Genomic DNA, 19,521 nt, shown 5'->3' on the forward strand with positions numbered 1-19,521 from the left:
GTATGTTTACATTTGCTTGCTGATTTTGACATGATGCTTGCACCAAACGCAACAACAAATACATGTAGGGGTTTACTTATATGTGTTTGCTGTCACCTGTAATAAATTCGCCTTGATGCCCACATACACGGAAAGGTTATATATTTGTAGTTGTAGAGTTCTCAAAGTCTTTCGTACTTGCCGATGCTGACCTTCGGAGAACCTGTTCTCACGACCACGCCTCTGTCAACCCACATAATACACACATACATATATATGTGTACAATAAAAAACCTATAGAAAATGTTTTTTTTTTCATTGTCAAGGGATTTTACATCTCCATTACCTACTCAGTCGTAGAACTTGTTGGCAAGATTGATAGGTTCAGATTCGTTTCTTACTCTCGCTTCCAGATAGACAAAGTCATTTACTTCCTCGAAATTTTAACTGTGGTCTAAGAGCTACACACGACGGTATGCACGATTGCATAATAACATGAAAAACAAAAATCCTGTACTGAAATATGCAAGAGTACAAGAGTTCTCCTCACATTCTTCTTCTTCTTGATTGGCGCGATAACCGCTTAAACGATTTTGGTCGAGTTTAACAAAGCGCGCCAGTCGTTTCTTTCTTGTGCTAACCGGCGCCAGTTGGACACGCAAAGTGAAGCCAAGTCCTTCTCCACCTGATCTTTTCAACGTAGACAACGCCCTCCTCTTTTTCTGCTACCACTAGCTGGTACCGGATTGAATACTTTCAGAGCCGAGCGTTTGTATCAATTCGGACGACATGACGCAGCCAACGAGTTCGCTGGATCTTTATTTGCTGCGTTATGTTTATGTCGTCGTAAAGCTCATTATTCCAACGCCTACGATACTCGCCGTCACCTACGATACTCGCCATCCAAGCTTCTGCACCATACGTTAGGACGGATGTGATAAGAGCCTTGTAGAGTGTCAGTTTTGTTCGTCGAGAGAGGACTTTACTACGCAATTGCCTACTTAGTTCAAAGTAGCACTTGTTGGATAGAGAGTATCTCCGCTGAATTTCGAGACTGACATCGTTCTCGGTGTTAATGCTGGTTCCTAGATAAGCGAAGACTCTTTCAACCTCGAAATTTTACCTGTCAAGTGACATGGGTGCCGAAAGATGACTTCGCGGACTGTTTGTTTGATGACAGGAGGTACTTCATTTGATCCTCGTTCACAACCAAACTCATTAGCTTTGTTTCTTTATCCAGTTTAGAAAAGACAGAACTAACAGCGCGGTTGTTAAGACCGATGATCAGTATCATCGGTATACACAAACAAGTATACGCTCTTATAAAAAACTGTGCCTGTGTCATACGACAGCGAGTCACCCGGCCTGAAACCTTGTTTTGTATCAAAGGGCTCGGAGAGGTACTTCTCAATTCTGACGGCGCTGCTGATATTAATGACAGTCATTTTACATAACCATATTAGTTTCGCGGCATATATGTACATAAGTAACTCCTTTTTGTAGTGTTGAATACAGCTTTGAAATCGACGAAAATTTGGTTGGTGTCGGTTCTCCTTTCATGGGTCTTTTCCAAAACTTGGCGTATTGAGAATATCTGATCGATTGTAAATTTTCACACAATACGCTCGCTAGAACCTTGTAGGTGATATTTAGAAGACTCTTTGAGATTCGCAGCTGTCAGTCACCAGATCCCGTCTTTCTTCTTACAGGAAAACGCCCCGGTCTTAAAACCTTCTGTATACCACCGAACTTTCTGGTTGAATTTTCCCTCGTTGTACCTATTGACCATCATCTCATGCTCATCGTACTCACGTAATTCAACCTCTCGTTTCTTATTTCTGATAACACGTCTCGCTTCCTTTTTTAGCTCCCGATCCCACTTGGCTCGCGTTGCACCCGATTGCAGGGTGGCTCTATAGGCAGCATCCTTTTCTTGCGCGGCAGTATGGCATTCCTTGTCGTACTGACCGAGCTCGCAGAAATCCGATCTCTTCTTCGGCGGCGGTACGTAAGAAACGAGAAATGTTGGCCCTCGAGTCGTACGTACATCTAGAATACTAGAAGCGTGTCTTTCATCTATCACAACATGATCGATCTGGTTTCGCGTTTTTCGATCATGAGACAACCACGTTGCTTGGTGTATTTTTTTATGTTGGAATCTGGTGCTGCAGACTACCATGTTTCGAGCCCCGACGAAGTCGATCAGCCTGTATCCGTAGCCGGATGGAGGATGGTTCTATACGTAGAAGTCCACGCAAGTGGGGAAAGTTACTAATTGCCATTCACTTGGGAGTGGCTAGGACGATTCTTCTGCATATGGTCCAAGCAGCTCACAACTTCCGGGCTTAGCCCAAGAATCCACTGGGTAGCTTCAGAACACCCGTTCGAGAGCGAGTTAATGTGAGAAACCGAAGCAGCCCTGGATAGCTGGTTACTCGCTGGGCTTAGGACCCGGCTCGTTAAGATCCCCCAATGAAAACGGAAACGAAGCCTCGGATGAAAACTACTTAAAAAGCTATTTACACATACAAAATTTCTCTGGCGATATCCGAGATGTTTAAATATTCTTAGATTGTAAAGGTGCTTTTTTCCGTACAACCCTGTGTTTTCTGTGTTATCGATAATTATTATTAGGAATGTTAGGAGAAATGTCAAAATAAAAACTAAATAAAATGGAAGCCGGAAAAGAAAAGTGGTTTGTAGACCTAATTTTAATGAAATTTTTGTTAGATATTATTAGTAAATTTCATGCAGTAATAGCCAACTCACTCTATTCAAATTACAAACCTCCAACTAAGTTTAACGGTGTTGCGAATTTATTCAAGTTGCCTAATACGAGTAAAAGATGCAAATTCTTTAATATTCTGATTTCTTATAACCCCGGTTTTGATAGTAGCTCTTCTAATAAAAAGGACTTCGCTGATACAACGAACAATCCGAAATACAAATAGTTTCCTTTATATATTAACTTTATTTTTTAATAGCACAAAATATTCCATAACAAGTAAATGATTGAATGAAAGTATGAATGAAAGTGCGGAGGCACTTAATACTTAAAGAGTGTTGTGCATCAAAGTATATTCAAAGAATTTAAGAAATTTAGGGTACAGAGACGTCAGTTCGACGTCAAATTGTATGTTAAGGCGTTCGAATTTGTCGTTTATGAAACTTTGTTCAAAACCGTCTGAATCAAAGAATCTGAATGCCGAAAAATTAGTTATTCGAACAACATTTGATCGATTTTGTAACAATCCAAGACAAATTGTTGCACGAACTTTGTTAACTTCGCAAATCGAAGAGTTTAGCTCCTTTATTATAATTAAAATGAAAAATGTAGACGTATATACCTTTACCATAAAACACATATTAACATACATAAAAGAAAAAAATCTTGTTCCTCATCGCAGATCGCTCGAAATGTCTCAAATTCTCCCGCATTGACATTTGTAAATCACTTATCAGTATATATATTCAAGAATAAACATGTTTCTGAATGTGAATAAAAGCATATTTAATAAATACGACACCACGAACACATTTCGAAAAAGCAATGTTCGAAAGTTCTAAATGAATCGGCCTCATAATACTGATGCTTGCAACCCTGTAGGTATCCATTGTGAACCAATTCTACAGTGTTGTCTTTTAGTTAAATTTAACTACATTAAGTATTTTATTGAAAAATTTAATACATTCTGAATCGATGTAATGCCATAGATGAATTTTTGCCATATGTTTATCTTATCTGCAAAGCTGGCTGCGCACTACAAAGTTATCGTGGGTCGATATATGTCGGTGACTTTCGCCTTACGGCAACACTGGTTGGAAACAGTGAAGATGTGTAGAAGCCGTGGGGCACAGTGATTGTGATTTTTCGTTCATTATTGCATTGTTACTTTATTATTTTTGTAATACTTTATTTTGCATAGTGTAGTGATGTTTTTGGTGGTGTGATGAACAATTTTGACATGCAACCAATGCAGAAAAATAACATTTAAATATATAATACCAACAGAAACTGGACGAATTTAAAGTTCGTGAATGAGGTAAGTTATTACGAAGTCGGAGGGGGCGACGAATAATTTCAGTGGATTGCAATGTAAAGAGTATACCCCCACTCTCAAGTAGAAGGATATCGACAACGTGACATTTGCAAGTAAATTTGAACATGTGAGAAGACGGGGTCAGGGTCAAAATCGTATATGTACGTTAATATTAAAAGTCAAAAACATAAACTTAATCAACACATAGAAACAGTTAATCTGTGGCATTGTAATACAGGTACTTGAAAGTGTTTGTTTGTGGAATAAAACTAAATGGAGAAGGGGGAGTTTGCTCGCTTTGTTATGTGACCCTGGACTATTTGAAACGTTTGTGTTTCAGTGCTTTGTACTGCTGAATTCTTGTTTACTAAAAAATCGGAATGTATGTATGTACATAAATATATACAAATATTAATATACGCATATATGCGTAGTCTTTGAAAAATGAATCATATTCAAAATGCATATAACATTATATTAGCAACGTTAACGGCCACATAAGCGAGTGGCGCTGAAACAGCTGAATCAAGTGTCTTCCTTTCTTTAGCGATTTGAGTATTTGTTTGCATTTACGTTTCTTTATCTTTACCGCAACGAGAGAGGGCATGCGCTGTCTACGTAATGGGGTCACTAGCTTTTTGTTTGAACGCAGAAGCAGACGGGTTACTGTCCCGAAGGGCGGTTAAAATCCAGCACCTACCGCTACAAACTGCAATTTAGCTGATTGAAATCTCGTTGTTGATAACTGTGCGTAATGAGTTAAATAAATAGAATACAACTAGCACATTATCTTCGATTAATAATTTAGCTGAACGGATAGCAAGCAAACTAACATACTTATAGTATGTTACGTAGTACATTTAGTGAAGTGTTTTATGACGATGTGCAAAATCACTTCCAGCGGAGGTGCTAACAAGAGATAACACGGCCCACAAATAAAAGCATTAAGAGTTTAAATTCATAAAGAGAAGGAATTCCAATTAGAATTTTTTTATTTTTTGTCCAATTAGGTTAATAAAATTGGAAAACGTGTATGTAAAATGAATAACAAAGCTCTGCAATATACAATACATATCTTAGTGCCGCCGATATAATTTCTAATCGTATAAAGAAATCAAATCGCTGAGCGAAGTTCGTCGGGCAGACCTACCCGTCGCAACAGTTTGCCCAGTTAAAACGAAATTCTAATCGAAGGCGACAAATGGATCTCCAATCATAATCAAATTATTAAAATTTAAAATACAATGTTTACAAGGCATTTCTACAAGTGAGGCAATGTTTGCGATAAGGATTTGATTATATTTTTCAATGAGAACTGATTTTGTTACCGATGGAAGGGACAAAATTAACCCTTTGCACTCGAGCGGCGCCAGGTCGATTTCAAGTGAGAACTCAAGCAGCACCGCAGCTGCAGTGATTTGAAGTCTTAAATCGAACGGCATTGCCACGGCACTATGGATTAGCCTGAACGGGCTTGCAAGGTTTGCTGTGGCCATAACACGCCTGAAGGTAGGCGGAAAATTTCATATTACTGTGATACGTTTCGTGATAAACCTAGGATTTATATTGGCTTTTTTCACTAAATATCACACTAAAACTAATTACAGAGTGTAATATTTATCAAAGGCTTTTCTTTCGACATATTGTATAAATGAATAAAACATTCATTAAAGGTGGTGGCACTAGACCAACAACAATATTTTGTACGTTTGATTGTCAAACCAAAGTATTGGCAATGTAGAAATCAAAGAATGAATTTGTCTTGATTCATTCTGGGCTGACAGCCACATGAACGCCGCGAAAGAAAAAGACAAATCAGCTGATTTACCGATACCACCTTTAATAAATTCGCGTTGAAAATACCTTTATGTACCTAATTTGACCGAAATCGTCTTGGTAATTGTATTGCAAATGGAGTAATTCTATTCACGATGAACTTCTTCAGGTGGAAGCCATCGTTTTGGTAGCTTGATGGGAAAGTACCAAGAATGATAGAGAAACAGATTGCGCCTTCCGAATTTGCCGTGTCGTAAGAGTACATGAATAAACAAGCAAAAGGAAGAGGAATTTCTTGTTTGTGAAGAAGAAGAGTAGGTGAAAGCAAAGGAAACAACCAAACACAAGAAATTATACGCACACACACATACTTTCTAGCCACGGTGTCTTCTGCATAAACTGCATTTGGAGGCTTTATATTCATTGGTGCTTTAACAATTTAACACGCGGCACTGCGTTTGCATTAGTTTGTTTAGTTTTAATCTTACACATCACAATTATACCAAGTCATTCATTGAATTTTCACATACAATTTCTCCTACTTTTATTTGTTTTGTATTGCGATGGGAGCTGACGTCAGACTTGTCAAATTCACGAAAAATAAATTAAATGTTTCTTAATGGCGCTACCTTTAGTACTCAATTCGCCTTGAAGTACATGTATATTTTTAGTTTTATAAATCATAAGGAACATTACCGATAGCTTTGCTGGCCTTCAAATTTTGTGACGCCTTATGACTGACGTATTTATGTTGGTGGGTCCAAACAAAAAATCAGAAATTGATTCATTTGACGAAAACCGCGCAACAAATTAACCTTCCAATCCACAATACTTTATATTGACGGACACGCGGTGTAGAGAATACAAAAGATGATGCCTTCCGAAAAACCCTACTTTATTGTTCGCGATTTTTAAGCCGATGATGTAATCCCTGCAAGTAAACAAACAAAAGGAAGAGTAGTTACATGTTTGTAAATATTAAAAAAACTAATAAAAATAAAGTGTCGCGTGCTTTATTGAGAAAGCACGTATCATCGATGACGCCCTAGCAAAAAGTATTTGTGTGTAATTGTCTGTTCTATTTGTTTGTTTATCTGCATAGATGGCGTCACGGTGAATTCAGAAGGCGCAATCTGGGATTCTATTACTCTTGTGACCTACTTGCTGCCAAAATCGAGCAATCTCTTCCTCGTTATCTCGATACCGTTTCCTTTTTTCGAAGTTGGTTTTTAATAGCGGGAAAGGGAAAAGAAAAAAGTTCTCTAGGAATAATAATTTTTGATAGCAAGAACGGGGAAAAGCGAAGTATATTGATGTTATAGTAATTTGCATATATTTCGATTTAATTTATTGAGCAGAACCAATCAATTACATTTCATAATTTATGCCCAGCAGATACTAAAGCAATTAGTTTTTAGTGTATTTAATGATGTAATTGGACAATTGGACGGTTCTAAATGATAAGCCTATAAACACGTTCTCAATTGTTGACGTTATCAACTTTTAAATTGTTGTCAACAGGCCTTCAATCATATTGGCACATGGATACTTGCTTTGTTTGTGTGCATGTATGTATATCTGTACATGAAGGTGTGGGTGGTCGTATCTTTGAAAAATAAGATACGCTATTTTGTACTACATGTATTTGAGCCTCCTAGCTTTGCAATATAGCAACACGTGATTATTGTATTTTAGCAATTTTTGTTTATAAATAATAATTTAAGTATAGCGATAAAGAGACAGCTGACACTATTTTAAATGTTATAAAATGTGTGTGAGAGTAAAACAATTGAAATCAGTGTCTAACTTCATATAAAAATGGCGTTGTGTGGTTAAATAATTCAAACATGAACAAAATTTCCAAGTAATTTTAATTATTTTCCATAAAATACAATACAAATAAATAAATATTCAATTTTTATCTAACGGTCATACGAGTAGTATTATAACTAAACCATAAATTTTTGAGGCATGGTTCTTAAGTAACAGTTCTTGGCGGGTTACAAATCCGGACAGTTCTACTGTGGTGAGACCGATTTGCCACATTTAAGTTAAAAGAGTTGGCACTTGTCCTCAAATTTGGAAAAAAATACTTTGATCATAGGCATATTTTTAAGGAAATAGATTTGGAAATACAAAAAATATACGAAAACTAATTGAATTTTCTCATAATACCCGACGTACTCTAAAAAATGGTTGTATGCCTTTTTATTGATCAGTCGAGAAACGATTCGCCCTAATGTTCATGTGTAGTGCTTATGTCAAATATAAATACATACATGATAGTGATATTAGAATTACTCAAATAATCGTTTATTCGGTTAACCGAATATTTATTCAGTATTCGTTCGCATGGTTATTAACCGATTTATGATATCCAAAACGCCATACCTTTCCGACTATTCGAATACTGAAACTATTTAAATTTTTTGAATGGAATCGATATTCGTTGAAATTCAAGCAAATCAGTCTCCTTGTATTTATGCACATAAAGTGTGATCAATTTAGAGGTATCGGATTTCAAATTGATTATTGATTATTATTTTTGTGTAGAACCATTCATGGCATTTAGTTTTTAAAGATAATCCCTTTCAAATATTGGCCGCACCTGCGCCGTAATTCAACCATCCGTAAACACAAATTTTGAATAACTCGCTGGAGAACTTCGGTCGGTATTTCGTGAATAACTTTAGTAATGTTGACTTCCAATGGCTCAATCGAAGCTGGTTTATCCCCAAAGCATTTAGACGTAACATACCCCTTCCAAATAAAAGTCCAAAGATGTGATAACACACGATCTGGGTGGCCAATCCATTGGTCCGATACATTCTTTCAAGGGCTGTATGGCAAGTAGCGCTGTCTTGCTGGAACCAAATGTTGTGGAGATTACGGGCTTCAATTTTCGTCGTTTATCATGGCACGATAGCGTTTGCCATTTACTGTTACATTGGCGCCAGCCTCGTCTTTGAAGAAATACAGACCTATGATTCCTCCAGCCGATGTTTTCAATGGATATAATGGTTGTTCTTGAATGGCTTCGGCTTACTCTTCAGCCGAAATACGACAATTTTGCTTCATGACGTTAGCCATTATTGATTAGCCATTGGCCTGAGCGCGCGTTGAACACTTTTCACAGAGAGTTGATTTTCGTAATAAAATTATACGATTTGTAAACGTTGTTGAGGCGTAAGTCTTTCCATTATGAAATGCCAATGAATACTGAATCAAATTATGCATTTAGTTTGACAGCAGTCACACGAGATCTGGAAAAAACCCTATTGGGAAAAGTATCTCCAATCTGATCACCCTTTACAAACTAATTTGTTTGTAATTTCCAACACGAAAATTAGGTAACGTGCCACATATGTGGTTGAGCGTTAATTTTGGCTCCTGTAAATCACCACTAAATAATCATCTATCGCGGATCAATTAAAAAAGATTCCGCTACTGAGTGAGTATTTCTTAGTCTCACAAGTAGTATTCTGTAGTCTCTCTCCTTCTATTTCTTTGATCCTTAAATTATATAGCTTCATCTACGTGTACAATATATAAACATATACAAGTATAAATACCTGTAAATTAACGAACTAAGCTTTCTGATAATGTATATAGCTAAAAAAAAAGTTCGAATAATCCAAACTCAACATTTAACCGAATATTCGAAAATGAGCGATTAAGCTAATAGTGGTTAGCGTTCTGCTATGAGAATGTCGGCTACTGGATAATTTTATTTGACTAATGTGTTACAAATTTAAATAATTCGATTAACCGAATAGTGAGAACCCTAGCACATACATATATATGTACATATGTATATGGACAAAGCCAACCACAAACGGAAGCGCGCACAACTTATTTTTTTAAAACATTTTTTCTTGTTTTCAATATATTGTGTTGAAATGAGTGGCAAGTAATTAACGAGTATGTACAATACAACACAGAGATACTTACATATGTATACATCGCTGAGTTTTACTTTAACCTTGATCAATTAATATTTAGTGATCTCTATTTGCATGGCTATTCAATTGAAATAATAATTAAATGGTTTGTTTACAAATATGAATCTGCAAGAGATAGACGAATTCATTTAGGCCCATTTTGTGGAGAGTCTTGGCCTACGCCTAGAAATATTATAGTTATTTATATATATACATGCACTATGTATTTTGTTTCAATCATTTTACTTATACTCTTACATACATACAGGTTTTGTTTTTATAGATAATGGCAAGAGAAGACGTGTCTGTGACTAAAAAGCAGAGTTCCAATGCGGATTGCAATAAGTTCAAAGTTAACGGAGCTACCGAATCATGTGATAAAGCAGGTAAGTTCACAAACAGGTACCTGAATACATTTGTTTGTATACATACTTGAGTAAAGGGGAAGTTCTGTGCATGTGGCTTTGTATGCAATGAAACAAATAATATTCTGAGGTAGTAAATTTGTGCACATAATCATGGGTACGTGAAGATATTTGTGGGTAATTTATTGTCAAATGATCAAGGGCGGTAGCAGCACAATCGATGGCATTTATTTTTTTCAAAAAATTTAATCATTTGCCTGAAGCTAAACAGTATTCGTTAGCGAAGTATTCTAGGTTAAAAAATTTAATCCATTAATTTCCAAACAAAGTTCTGCTGAACAATTAATCTTGTAAAGTGTAATTAATTTAATAATCATATAACAAAAATATGCACAAGAAATAAATTTCACTATAATTTTTTACTTTCCATGCCTTTACTTTCTCTACAACATACAAAACTAAAATTTTAATAGTTTACAAATTTAACAAAAAAATGTATAGGGATTTTCAAACTGACCTCTGTAAAGTTATAACTCGATAAAATTACAAAACAACTCGGTGTAACATCGGCTGTTCTATGTCGACATTCATTTCATCTACTACTTTTCCCAAACTACAGCGAGTTATTTAAATATAAAATTTAATTTATGACATACAAACTTATTAAAAAATACTTGAATTTCAATAAGTTTTAGCTAGCTTGTCACCCTACCATAGAAAGAGGGAGAAATAAGTACGTTCAACATTAGAAAGTTTACCAAGTCACCGATTGCCTAATGTTTTCGACGAACAAATAAAGGGTATTTCAAAAGTGACGCTGAGATGTCAGTAGTGAATAATTCCCAGACGGTACCTTTTTCATGTCAGCTTTGACATTTGTCAAGTAAAGAGAAGCACAATTTTACAAGAGAGAACAACGCGTTAAAACTATTGAATCTTATTATGAAATTAGTCGACCTTTAAGAACAATTAAATCGATCTTTAAGGAGGTATTCTAGTGTAGAATCATGAATTTCGCCCGGTTTTTGAAGCGAAGGAAACAAAAAAAATTTATAATCCATTTTTTTATTATTTGCTCATTGATTACACTGCCCTGCAAATTTCAATTTTTCTGGTGCGAATAAGATGTGATCTAGTGTTCCCGAAGGGAATTTTCGCGCTGAGCACGAATCCGAGTTCAAAAATTTTCCATCACGTCAGGTTTTCGAGAAAAAGGGGGTTGAAACCCCTAAAAATAGCGTGTTTGGCCATTTTTCAAAAATTGTGGAGCAGAACCCTGACGTGCTACGATCTTCGTTATTGTCAGTAATTGAAGGTTGAACTTTGCTCTTTGAACCCAAACCCAAATTGTTCGCATGCACCCTTAGAGTAGGGGGTGTACTTATGTCTACGGGGGTAGGGAAAAAAATGAACATAGGAACTTATCTACACCCAAAATAAGATATAATGAAAAGTGCAGTGTGCCTAAGGTATTTAGTGTCGCTGATTACAAATCTGAAGTCAAACATTCCATTTAAATCATTATATCTTATCTTGGGTATAGATAAGTTCCTATGTTCATTTTTTTCTCGGATTTTACCTGTAGACGTGCTTACGATAGGCATTTAAATAGTGCAATTTTTCACATAATTGCTAAGATCCGTATTTTGGATAAAAATAGTGAAACATGAAAAAATAGAAATTTGTACATGTCTTATTTTAAAACAACATCTGGGCGCGTCTTTTGAAAGACACTTCATAATACAAATATTGCTGTTGTTGTTGTAGTAACAGCTCGCCATCTTGGTGAAACCATCAGTTGTCGTAGTCAGGTGCAGGAAACGGGCAGTTTGGTTGAAGTGTTAGATACCTAGGCTTACCACGCGCTATTTCGCGCTTTGAACGCTTTTGATTTTGTACAAAGTGAGTGACTGAATTGTGTGCTGAATGATAGCGGCAACGCATGTGTCGAATTCTTGCTTTAAACGTATAAGCATCGAAGTTTAATTTTTCACATATCCGTGAATTGTAATTTTTACTAGTCTTTGCTTTAAAAAAATGCAAAGTCTTATTTAAGAGCAAAACAAATACGAAATGATTTTTTTTTAAACATTCATACCAATACTTTATTAGATTTTGCTACATTTTATAATTAGCCTATTTTTGAAACGTTGCTGAACTAATAGTACTTATATATACCTAATATATAATATATAATTGGCGCGTACACCCTTTTTGGGTGTTTGGCCGAGCTCCGCCTCCTATTTGTGGTGTGCGTCTTGATGTTGTTCCACAAATGGAGGGACCTACAGTTTCAAGCCGACTCCGAACAGCAAATATTTTTATGAGGAGCTTTTTCATGGTAGAAATACACTCGGAGGTTTGCCATTGCCTGCCTAGGGGCGACCGCTATTAGAAAAATGTTTTTCTTAATTTTCGTGTTTCATCGAGACTCGAACCGACGTTCTCTCTGTGAATTGCGAATGGTAGTCACGCACCAACCCATTCGGCTACGGCGGTACTTAGCCGCACATATTAAATCGGGTATTATAAAATCAATCATAGGGTCCATTATAAGGACCCTACGTCAGGGAACCGGTTATGTAATAATAAGTAGCTATCATTATATTTATTTATTTTGAATTGCACGTCTGCACCGCAATACATAATTACAGGGTGGCGCAAAATTAGTCATCCAATTTTGTTTTTAAATAACTTTTCTACTAAATAAAAAAATGTTTTTGAGTGATGAAAATCTTTATTTTGACCTTCACGCGCTCCATTGCTTATTTCTTTGCATACTACAGCTGTCACAAGTGTCAAATGTGATTGGCGAACGACGCCATATGCAAACATAGCAAATCTTCCGATAGGGTGATTAATTTTGTGCCACCTATATATAATATATTTATTATTATTGTCAAAATTTTAAGTAATTTCTATCAGCAAATGCTTTTATTTATACTCTTTAATTAGATATTAATTAAATTATTTACTTGCAGTTAGTTTATTGGATACCAAACCAAATGACGACAGTAACGATTATGACTTGGTGCCGCCGGATGGAGGTTGGGGTTGGTTGGTATTACTTGGATCGATGATGGTTAACATTCTCATACCGGGTACCATTAAAAGTTTTGGTGTATTATTCGTTGAATTTTTGGAAGCTTTCGATGCGTCTCCAGCGGCAGGAGCGTGGATACCCGCTCTTTGTTATTTCCTGTATAGTTCGTTAGGTTAGAACGTGTTTTATTTGAAAATATTTATTTGTTATGCGTACACGCTTTTATTTCAAGCAAACTCATTGCAGGCCCCGTTTCCAGTATATTATCTGTTAAGTATTCATACCGAACAGTAACGCTTATGGGTGGTGCTTCAGCGGCATTTGGTATGATCGCGTCATTTTGGGCCTCATCTGTAGCCTACTTGTACTTAAGGTAATTGAACGAGAATTTCATGGATGCGTTAATTAGAGTTAAAACGAACACCCCATAGTTATGGAGTTCTAGTGGGGATAGGTGCCGGTCTATCATTTCCTCCAACCGTGTATATAGTGACGTCATACTTTGTTAGACTACGTGGACTGGCGAATGGACTATGCATATCGGGTAGTGCACTTGGATCAATTATTTTACCGCCTGTATTGCGATGGCTGCTCGAAACTTATGGATACAGGTAACTAAATTAATAAATATTTACATTTTTGTTTTTTTAAATACTATTGTTGTTCTAACAACATAAAATATTACCCATAGGGCAGATTGCTACAAAAACTAGCGATAACTACAGCCAATTTCCGAATAACGATATTAAAAAAACGCAAAAAATGGAAGCAATCAGTAAATTTGTAATTTTTTTACTGTGACAAACTTCGCTAAACATCAAAATGATGAAAAAATAGGGCAAGGGCAAACCTCCAGTTACAACTTCTCATAAAAATCCAACTGCTTCTCGAAGGCGTCATAAAATTGAAGTATCTCAATTTCTAGCAAAATATTAGGACGCTCACTACAAATAAGAAGAGTGTATGTGAGAGTGTGTCCAAATTGGAGCTTTACTGGAAATTTCCAACACCACTTGAAATGGATTGGCCTGCACGAATTTAAACGCGTTTTATTGCTTTTTAAATGTAATTAATTAAAATAAACATTGTAAATTCGCCGGTTATTCGACCAGTTCAATTTAAAAAAATTAAATTGATCCTATTTATTGCATGTCGAGAGGTGTCAATGGTTACCGATTTCCTTTCCGTTTCTACGACAGTCGGTTCCATGTTACCGAAACGACCCAGATTTATATCCGGGCGAGGACTGTCACTCAAGCAGCATTCCCCGTATGTAAGTATGGGGAACGAGCAGAAATATAATAACTTTCTTGGATTTCTACAAGGTTTTTGAACTGATGCTCCTCGAACATTTTATGTCCGATATCTCTTCAACAAGGCTTAATATATTGACGAACCTAGTAATAACAATGGGGTCCCGCTTCTTTGTTTTTTACTTACATTTTCTGCTCCAGCTCCAAATATAAAGTTTGTCTAATAGAAGCGTGACCGTCATAACTTTGAAACTATTTGGCCAATACGATTCTAACAAACTGCTTTGGTAAATAGCAAATAGGCTTTATTATGATAATATTACCGCCGTTAGCTTCGAGTCATACTTTGTCTTAATTTCTGCGCAAGTTGTGAATATAATCGGTTCCAAATTGCTTGGCCGCCGATATTTGTTTTCCTTTGAGTTTTTGCTTAATTATTACTCAAACATTTTCAATAGGGTTAGCAACAATCTACTCTGAAGGTCAATCAAACATTTCAATCCCATTTGAGATCGTTGTCTTCTTGTAAAATCCGAGGCTGGCTAGTTCTTCCAAGCATCTTCGCAACTGACAGTAATAATGCTTCTTGATAAATCTTATTAATCAAAACTGCATTCAAATTGGCGGTAAACACAAATAAACGTCCAATTTCTCTTTCGAAGAAGCAACCCCAAGCATAAGCTTAACTGGAGGTTTAGCAGTTCGTTTAAATTGTTGATTATCAGTACACCAGGACCGACTTATGCAGCTATTTGCCCACAAGAAAGATTCACCCTTGAATATTACGTTTGCCCAATACCGTTCTAATCGATTGCCTTAGCCCGTGCAAGTCTTTTTTCAATGTGTGAGACCAGCGGTTTTTTCAATGAGGCATTTGAGGTCTTTTGTACGTAAATGTCCTCGAATCGTGTGTTTGGATACGTCAACACCACTTTTCTCTAAAACTGCTTCAGCTTCACGTAACGATAAGTTCGGCATTGTCACAAACAAATTTTTGACATTTATTCATTATATTTTAATTTATGTAAATCCTTTGTTTATAAAAATATAATTCATTCTATAATAAAAACCATATTAATCCAAGTTTCTATCTTTAACAAGATTTTTGAAAACTCGAAAAATGTTCATCAAAATTAAATTATTTTTTAATCAGAATTAAAAAAAGTGTGTATACAGTTTTAATATAGAGAAAATGCGCAACACTGTCAAGGTAAAAAATTAATAAAATTGAATGGGCTATAAAAATTTGTCCAATTTTTCTAATTTTTGTATTAGCTTCGAAATTTCAATTTTTGGTTTTGGACTTTAGCTAAGCAATGGAGCTTTGCTTTTGTAAAAAAAAAAAAAATTATATTAAAAGGAAAAAATAAAAATAGTCCAAATTGATCAAAATCTTGAGGTACTATATTTTTTTCGTGAGCTATATATTCATTTACAGTTAGGAAATTGTTTTGGCAAAAGAATACAAGAGTACTCAATATTTTTTTCTTTTATTTCAGAGGTGCCGTTCTTATCATGGGTGGAATAACATTAAACGTATTTGTCGCTGCAATCTTTTATGAACCAGTGGAGCAACATATGATTCGGGTACCTAAAAATAAGAATGCCCTTGAAGATATCGAGGAAGAAGACATCGGAATTGTAATGAAATTTGAAACTGTAGACGAAGCTGGTTCAATCAATAACGATATAGCATCACATGATGGTTGCAGTGATGTAGGCACGAAACCATTTCCTCCATATAGTCCGCCATCTCTTTTACCGGATAATCAATTCGTACGTAGCGCATCAGCTGCCGTAGTACAAAATTACAGTAAGCATCAAGACGAATATACACCAACCTCTCGCACACGAAAGATTAGCACCCCCGTCCGCTTGCCGCAACGCAACCAAACATTTACGCCTGGGCAATTAAATTCACAATCATCGTTGTATGCTGTACCAGAAGGAGATCGATCTAGCCATAAACTCGATCGTCTCAGCGCTCTGCGTAACAGTTCTAAGAACCGACTTTCGCGTCGTTCGCCTTCCACCAGCAGTTTTCAATATATAAGCACACCTTATCACGGCAGCACACTCTCGTTTCAACCTAAAGAATTTTCTTCACATCTGTCATTACGTTCGATGGCAAGTAGTACAGGGGCAGCAGCTGGCGAAAGTTTAATGGGTGATGTGACCGGCGAAAAAGGTGAACAAGAACCAGTTACTCGCTCAAAATTCTTTGATCTTAGCTTATTGAAGGATCCAACTTATCTGGTTATACTAATTTCGAATTCAACAAATGCCATTGGTTACACCAACTTCATTATATTACTGCCTGCGTACGGTGTTGCGTTAGGTTTTAATAAGTCCCTAGCAGCTTACCTGATATCAATTGTATCGGCGACCGATCTTATCGGACGAATCGGAGGATCGGCACTTTCAGATCTCGGTCTTATACCAAAGACTTGGTACTTCATTGGCGGTCTGGCAGTATCCGGTTTGTCACTTGCTCTTTTACCATTCGCCACCAGCTATAGTATGCTGAGTTTTTGGTGTGCCGTTTTCGGTCTCGCATCTGGTATATACGTCGGCATCACCGCTGTCATTATGGCTGATATGCTGGGCGAAGAGCGATTAACATCATCTTATGGTATCAGCTTATTTGTGAATGGAATATTGCAATTAATTGGACCACCACTATGTGGCGTTTGGTACGAAGCAGTGATGGACTATCGTCCGCTATTTCACACATTGGGACTTACGTTATTGGGTGGCGCCAGCCTTTGGAGTTTCATGCCATTTATTAATAGACAAAAAGCCAAAGAAGAGAAAATGAAGCAAGCACAATGCGACAACGAGGCGCATTAAATGTATTTTTTCATATACAGAACTGCGTTTTTTCTACTAAATGCATTCTTATTTACTTAAATTTAAAAGTAATATTCGCGCGTAGTTAATAAAGTCAATATTTTGTATACAAGAAATTCTAATTTTTTCTTTAAAAATGTACAAATAAAGTTAACCGAAAAATAGGAACAAAAATATTACCAATTAAATTTAAATTATAAAAATATACAAAGTTTAATGGGGGGTTATTGTATTCTATTAGGAACTTTCTAGTAGCCTAAAATTTTACGTCATCCTTCAAGCTTTTACAACAATAACACTGGTTTTTCATCAGTGTACTAAAGAGTAATTTTCTCAAGAGGCATGGCTTTATAAGGTGAAATGGTTGAAGTGCTAGTCTGGTACTCCTCAAATAGCACTAAAGCACCGTTTTGATAAATGGAAATGAAAAACGTATACGGGCGAATTGCCATTATCTTAAGGAGACCCCGAGGTCTCGAAATTTCAAAATCGAGTTTTTTTCGATATTTCGAAAGTATAGTATCTTAAGAAGGCAATGACAAACCTCCGAGTGTATTTCTGCCATGAAAAAGCTCCTCATAAAAATATCTGCCGTTCGGAGCCGGCTTGAAACTGTAGGTCCCTCCATTTGTGGAACACCATCAAGACGCACACCACAAATAGGAGGAGGAGCTCGGCCAAACACCTAACAAAAGTGTACGCGCCAATTATTTATTTTTTATTTTAGTATCTTAAGAATATACTGCTGTGCGCGTGCTCCTGTACATCAAACTTTAAACTCGATTATCTCAAAACTACTTTTTTCGGCCTGGTGTTATCAAAAAAAAAAAAAACTATTCCAACGAATCGTCTGAAATTTTAATACGTTGTTCACAACATCAATGGCTATCGCCCGTACTGGAATGATATATTATTATTATTTCAATTAATCCGTTTTTTTTATTATTAAAACACCTTAAAAAATCTCGATTTTTAGAGTGTCAATTTAAAAAACCGCGCCATTTTGTACATTTTTTTTATTTCTTTATTCTAGTACGGGTCATAGCTACAGTCATATTGGTTAAATTTTTTTTTGTTTTTGGGTTTCAGATAAACAGAAGAGCCAAAATGGACAACACCATCCAGGTCCAATTTTTCGGGAGGGTCAACTTCAGCGCCACTCTTTTTTTAATTATTAAAATTATTTTTTTCATTTTTGTATGAAAAAGAAGTTGAATAAAAGCCCAAAAAAATTTAAATATCGTTTTCGTAATTATATGAAGACATAAATACGGCCATCACAGAAGAGAGTGATGTTTTTTGGCATATTCTATTTAGTAAGTGATCTACAATTTATGAATGATAAATGATGATTTCCAAAAGCCCCCTGTGTGCAAAATGACAGACACCGATTCTTTTGATGATATTTAGAAACAATTGGAGTTTTATCTCTACAATTGCGCAATTCACAAAAACTCTATCTTTGGAATAGCTCCACGGAAATTTCCAAAGGTACTAAATCGGTAATCTTGGCGGTCAAAGTACTGCGGAATATTACGAAATAATTTTCCCAGAAAAATATTTAAAAACTGTCGGCTATCGCACGTAATACACCTTTTGGTTAAAACCACATTGTAAACATATCTCAATGGCGCAATCCATTGATGGTAAGCATATTTCCAGCTGCATTAAAAAAATTGCGGTGTCAAACAAACAGTAACTAGACAGTGATTATATTCCTTTATATTATTTACGGATAGGTCCAAGTTGCACTGAATAGTTGGTGGGAAAGTGTTATTCGAGGAGCTCAATTTAGGCTTCCGGATCACTGTAGTGGTTTCCAAACGAAGGTAGCCGCAATTAAGGAAACAGTGGTTGTTTACTTCTGTAATTACTGTAAAGGGCGTAAATATCTACTCCGACAGCCAAGCGGCAATTGGGTTCTTTTGTTTGTGCGTTCTAAGTTAGTCAGGGAATGCTTGACTTCTCTCTCTGCCGGTCATAAACGGGGGCCCTGAAGACAGTTTCGTCGCAAAAAGGGCATTGGCTTTCCCTTGAGAACCTGTGATCTGCTCCTGGATAGATGGACCTCGCGTCAACTTATCGAGCGATGAGCTAGTGCGCAAACGTGCAAAACCGCGGGGTCCTTCTGACCACGGGTAAATCGGTATGAGTAGCTTGAAGCGGTTATTACGAACGTAATTAGCCACTGTTGGTCGTCATCCTCTAATCCAAAGTCCCTATATATACCTATATTCTTGGTTCTGTTAAATGATTATGACGGTGAAAATTTCC

At 36.3% G+C, this 19,521-nt stretch overlaps 1 protein-coding gene across 4 annotated transcripts; it reads left to right on the forward strand.

Annotated features, from left to right (window-relative positions):
* The first annotated feature begins 3,697 nt into the window (after window positions 1-3,697).
* LOC128863070 (monocarboxylate transporter 13) lies at window positions 3,698-17,401 on the forward strand. 4 transcript variants are annotated; one of them, XM_054101975.1, is made up of 6 exons: window positions 3,698-4,022; window positions 10,005-10,122; window positions 13,083-13,316; window positions 13,391-13,517; window positions 13,576-13,755; window positions 15,897-17,401. In XM_054101975.1, exons 2-6 carry the CDS (start codon window positions 10,023-10,025, stop codon window positions 17,245-17,247), a joined length of 1,992 nt encoding a protein of 663 aa, XP_053957950.1. In that variant the 5' UTR covers window positions 3,698-4,022; window positions 10,005-10,022; the 3' UTR covers window positions 17,248-17,401. The 4 variants fall into 4 exon arrangements, with proteins under 4 accessions (XP_053957950.1, XP_053957952.1, XP_053957953.1 ...); XM_054101977.1 differs by having other exon boundaries at window positions 10,020-10,122; XM_054101978.1 differs by lacking the exon at window positions 3,698-4,022 and adding an exon at window positions 4,164-4,257.
* The last annotated feature ends 2,120 nt before the right edge of the window (window positions 17,402-19,521 follow it).

Source organism: Anastrepha ludens, chromosome 5 (genome assembly GCF_028408465.1).
Source record: "Anastrepha ludens isolate Willacy chromosome 5, idAnaLude1.1, whole genome shotgun sequence".
In the NCBI taxonomy this organism is placed as follows: Eukaryota; Metazoa; Arthropoda; class Insecta; order Diptera; family Tephritidae; genus Anastrepha; species Anastrepha ludens.

What these genes read in the sequence shown, in the direction of transcription:
- LOC128863070 (XM_054101975.1), top strand. Translation starts at nt 10,023, where the DNA reads ATGGCAAGAGAAGACGTGTCTGTGACTAAAAAGCAGAGTTCCAATGCG. An exon ending in TTTCCTGTATAGTTCGTTAG is followed by an intron (nt 13,317 to 13,390) that starts GTTAGAACGTGT and finishes AACTCATTGCAG; the next exon opens with GCCCCGTTTCCAGTATATTA. An exon ending in CTCGAAACTTATGGATACAG is followed by an intron (nt 13,756 to 15,896) that starts GTAACTAAATTA and finishes CTTTTATTTCAG; the next exon opens with AGGTGCCGTTCTTATCATGG.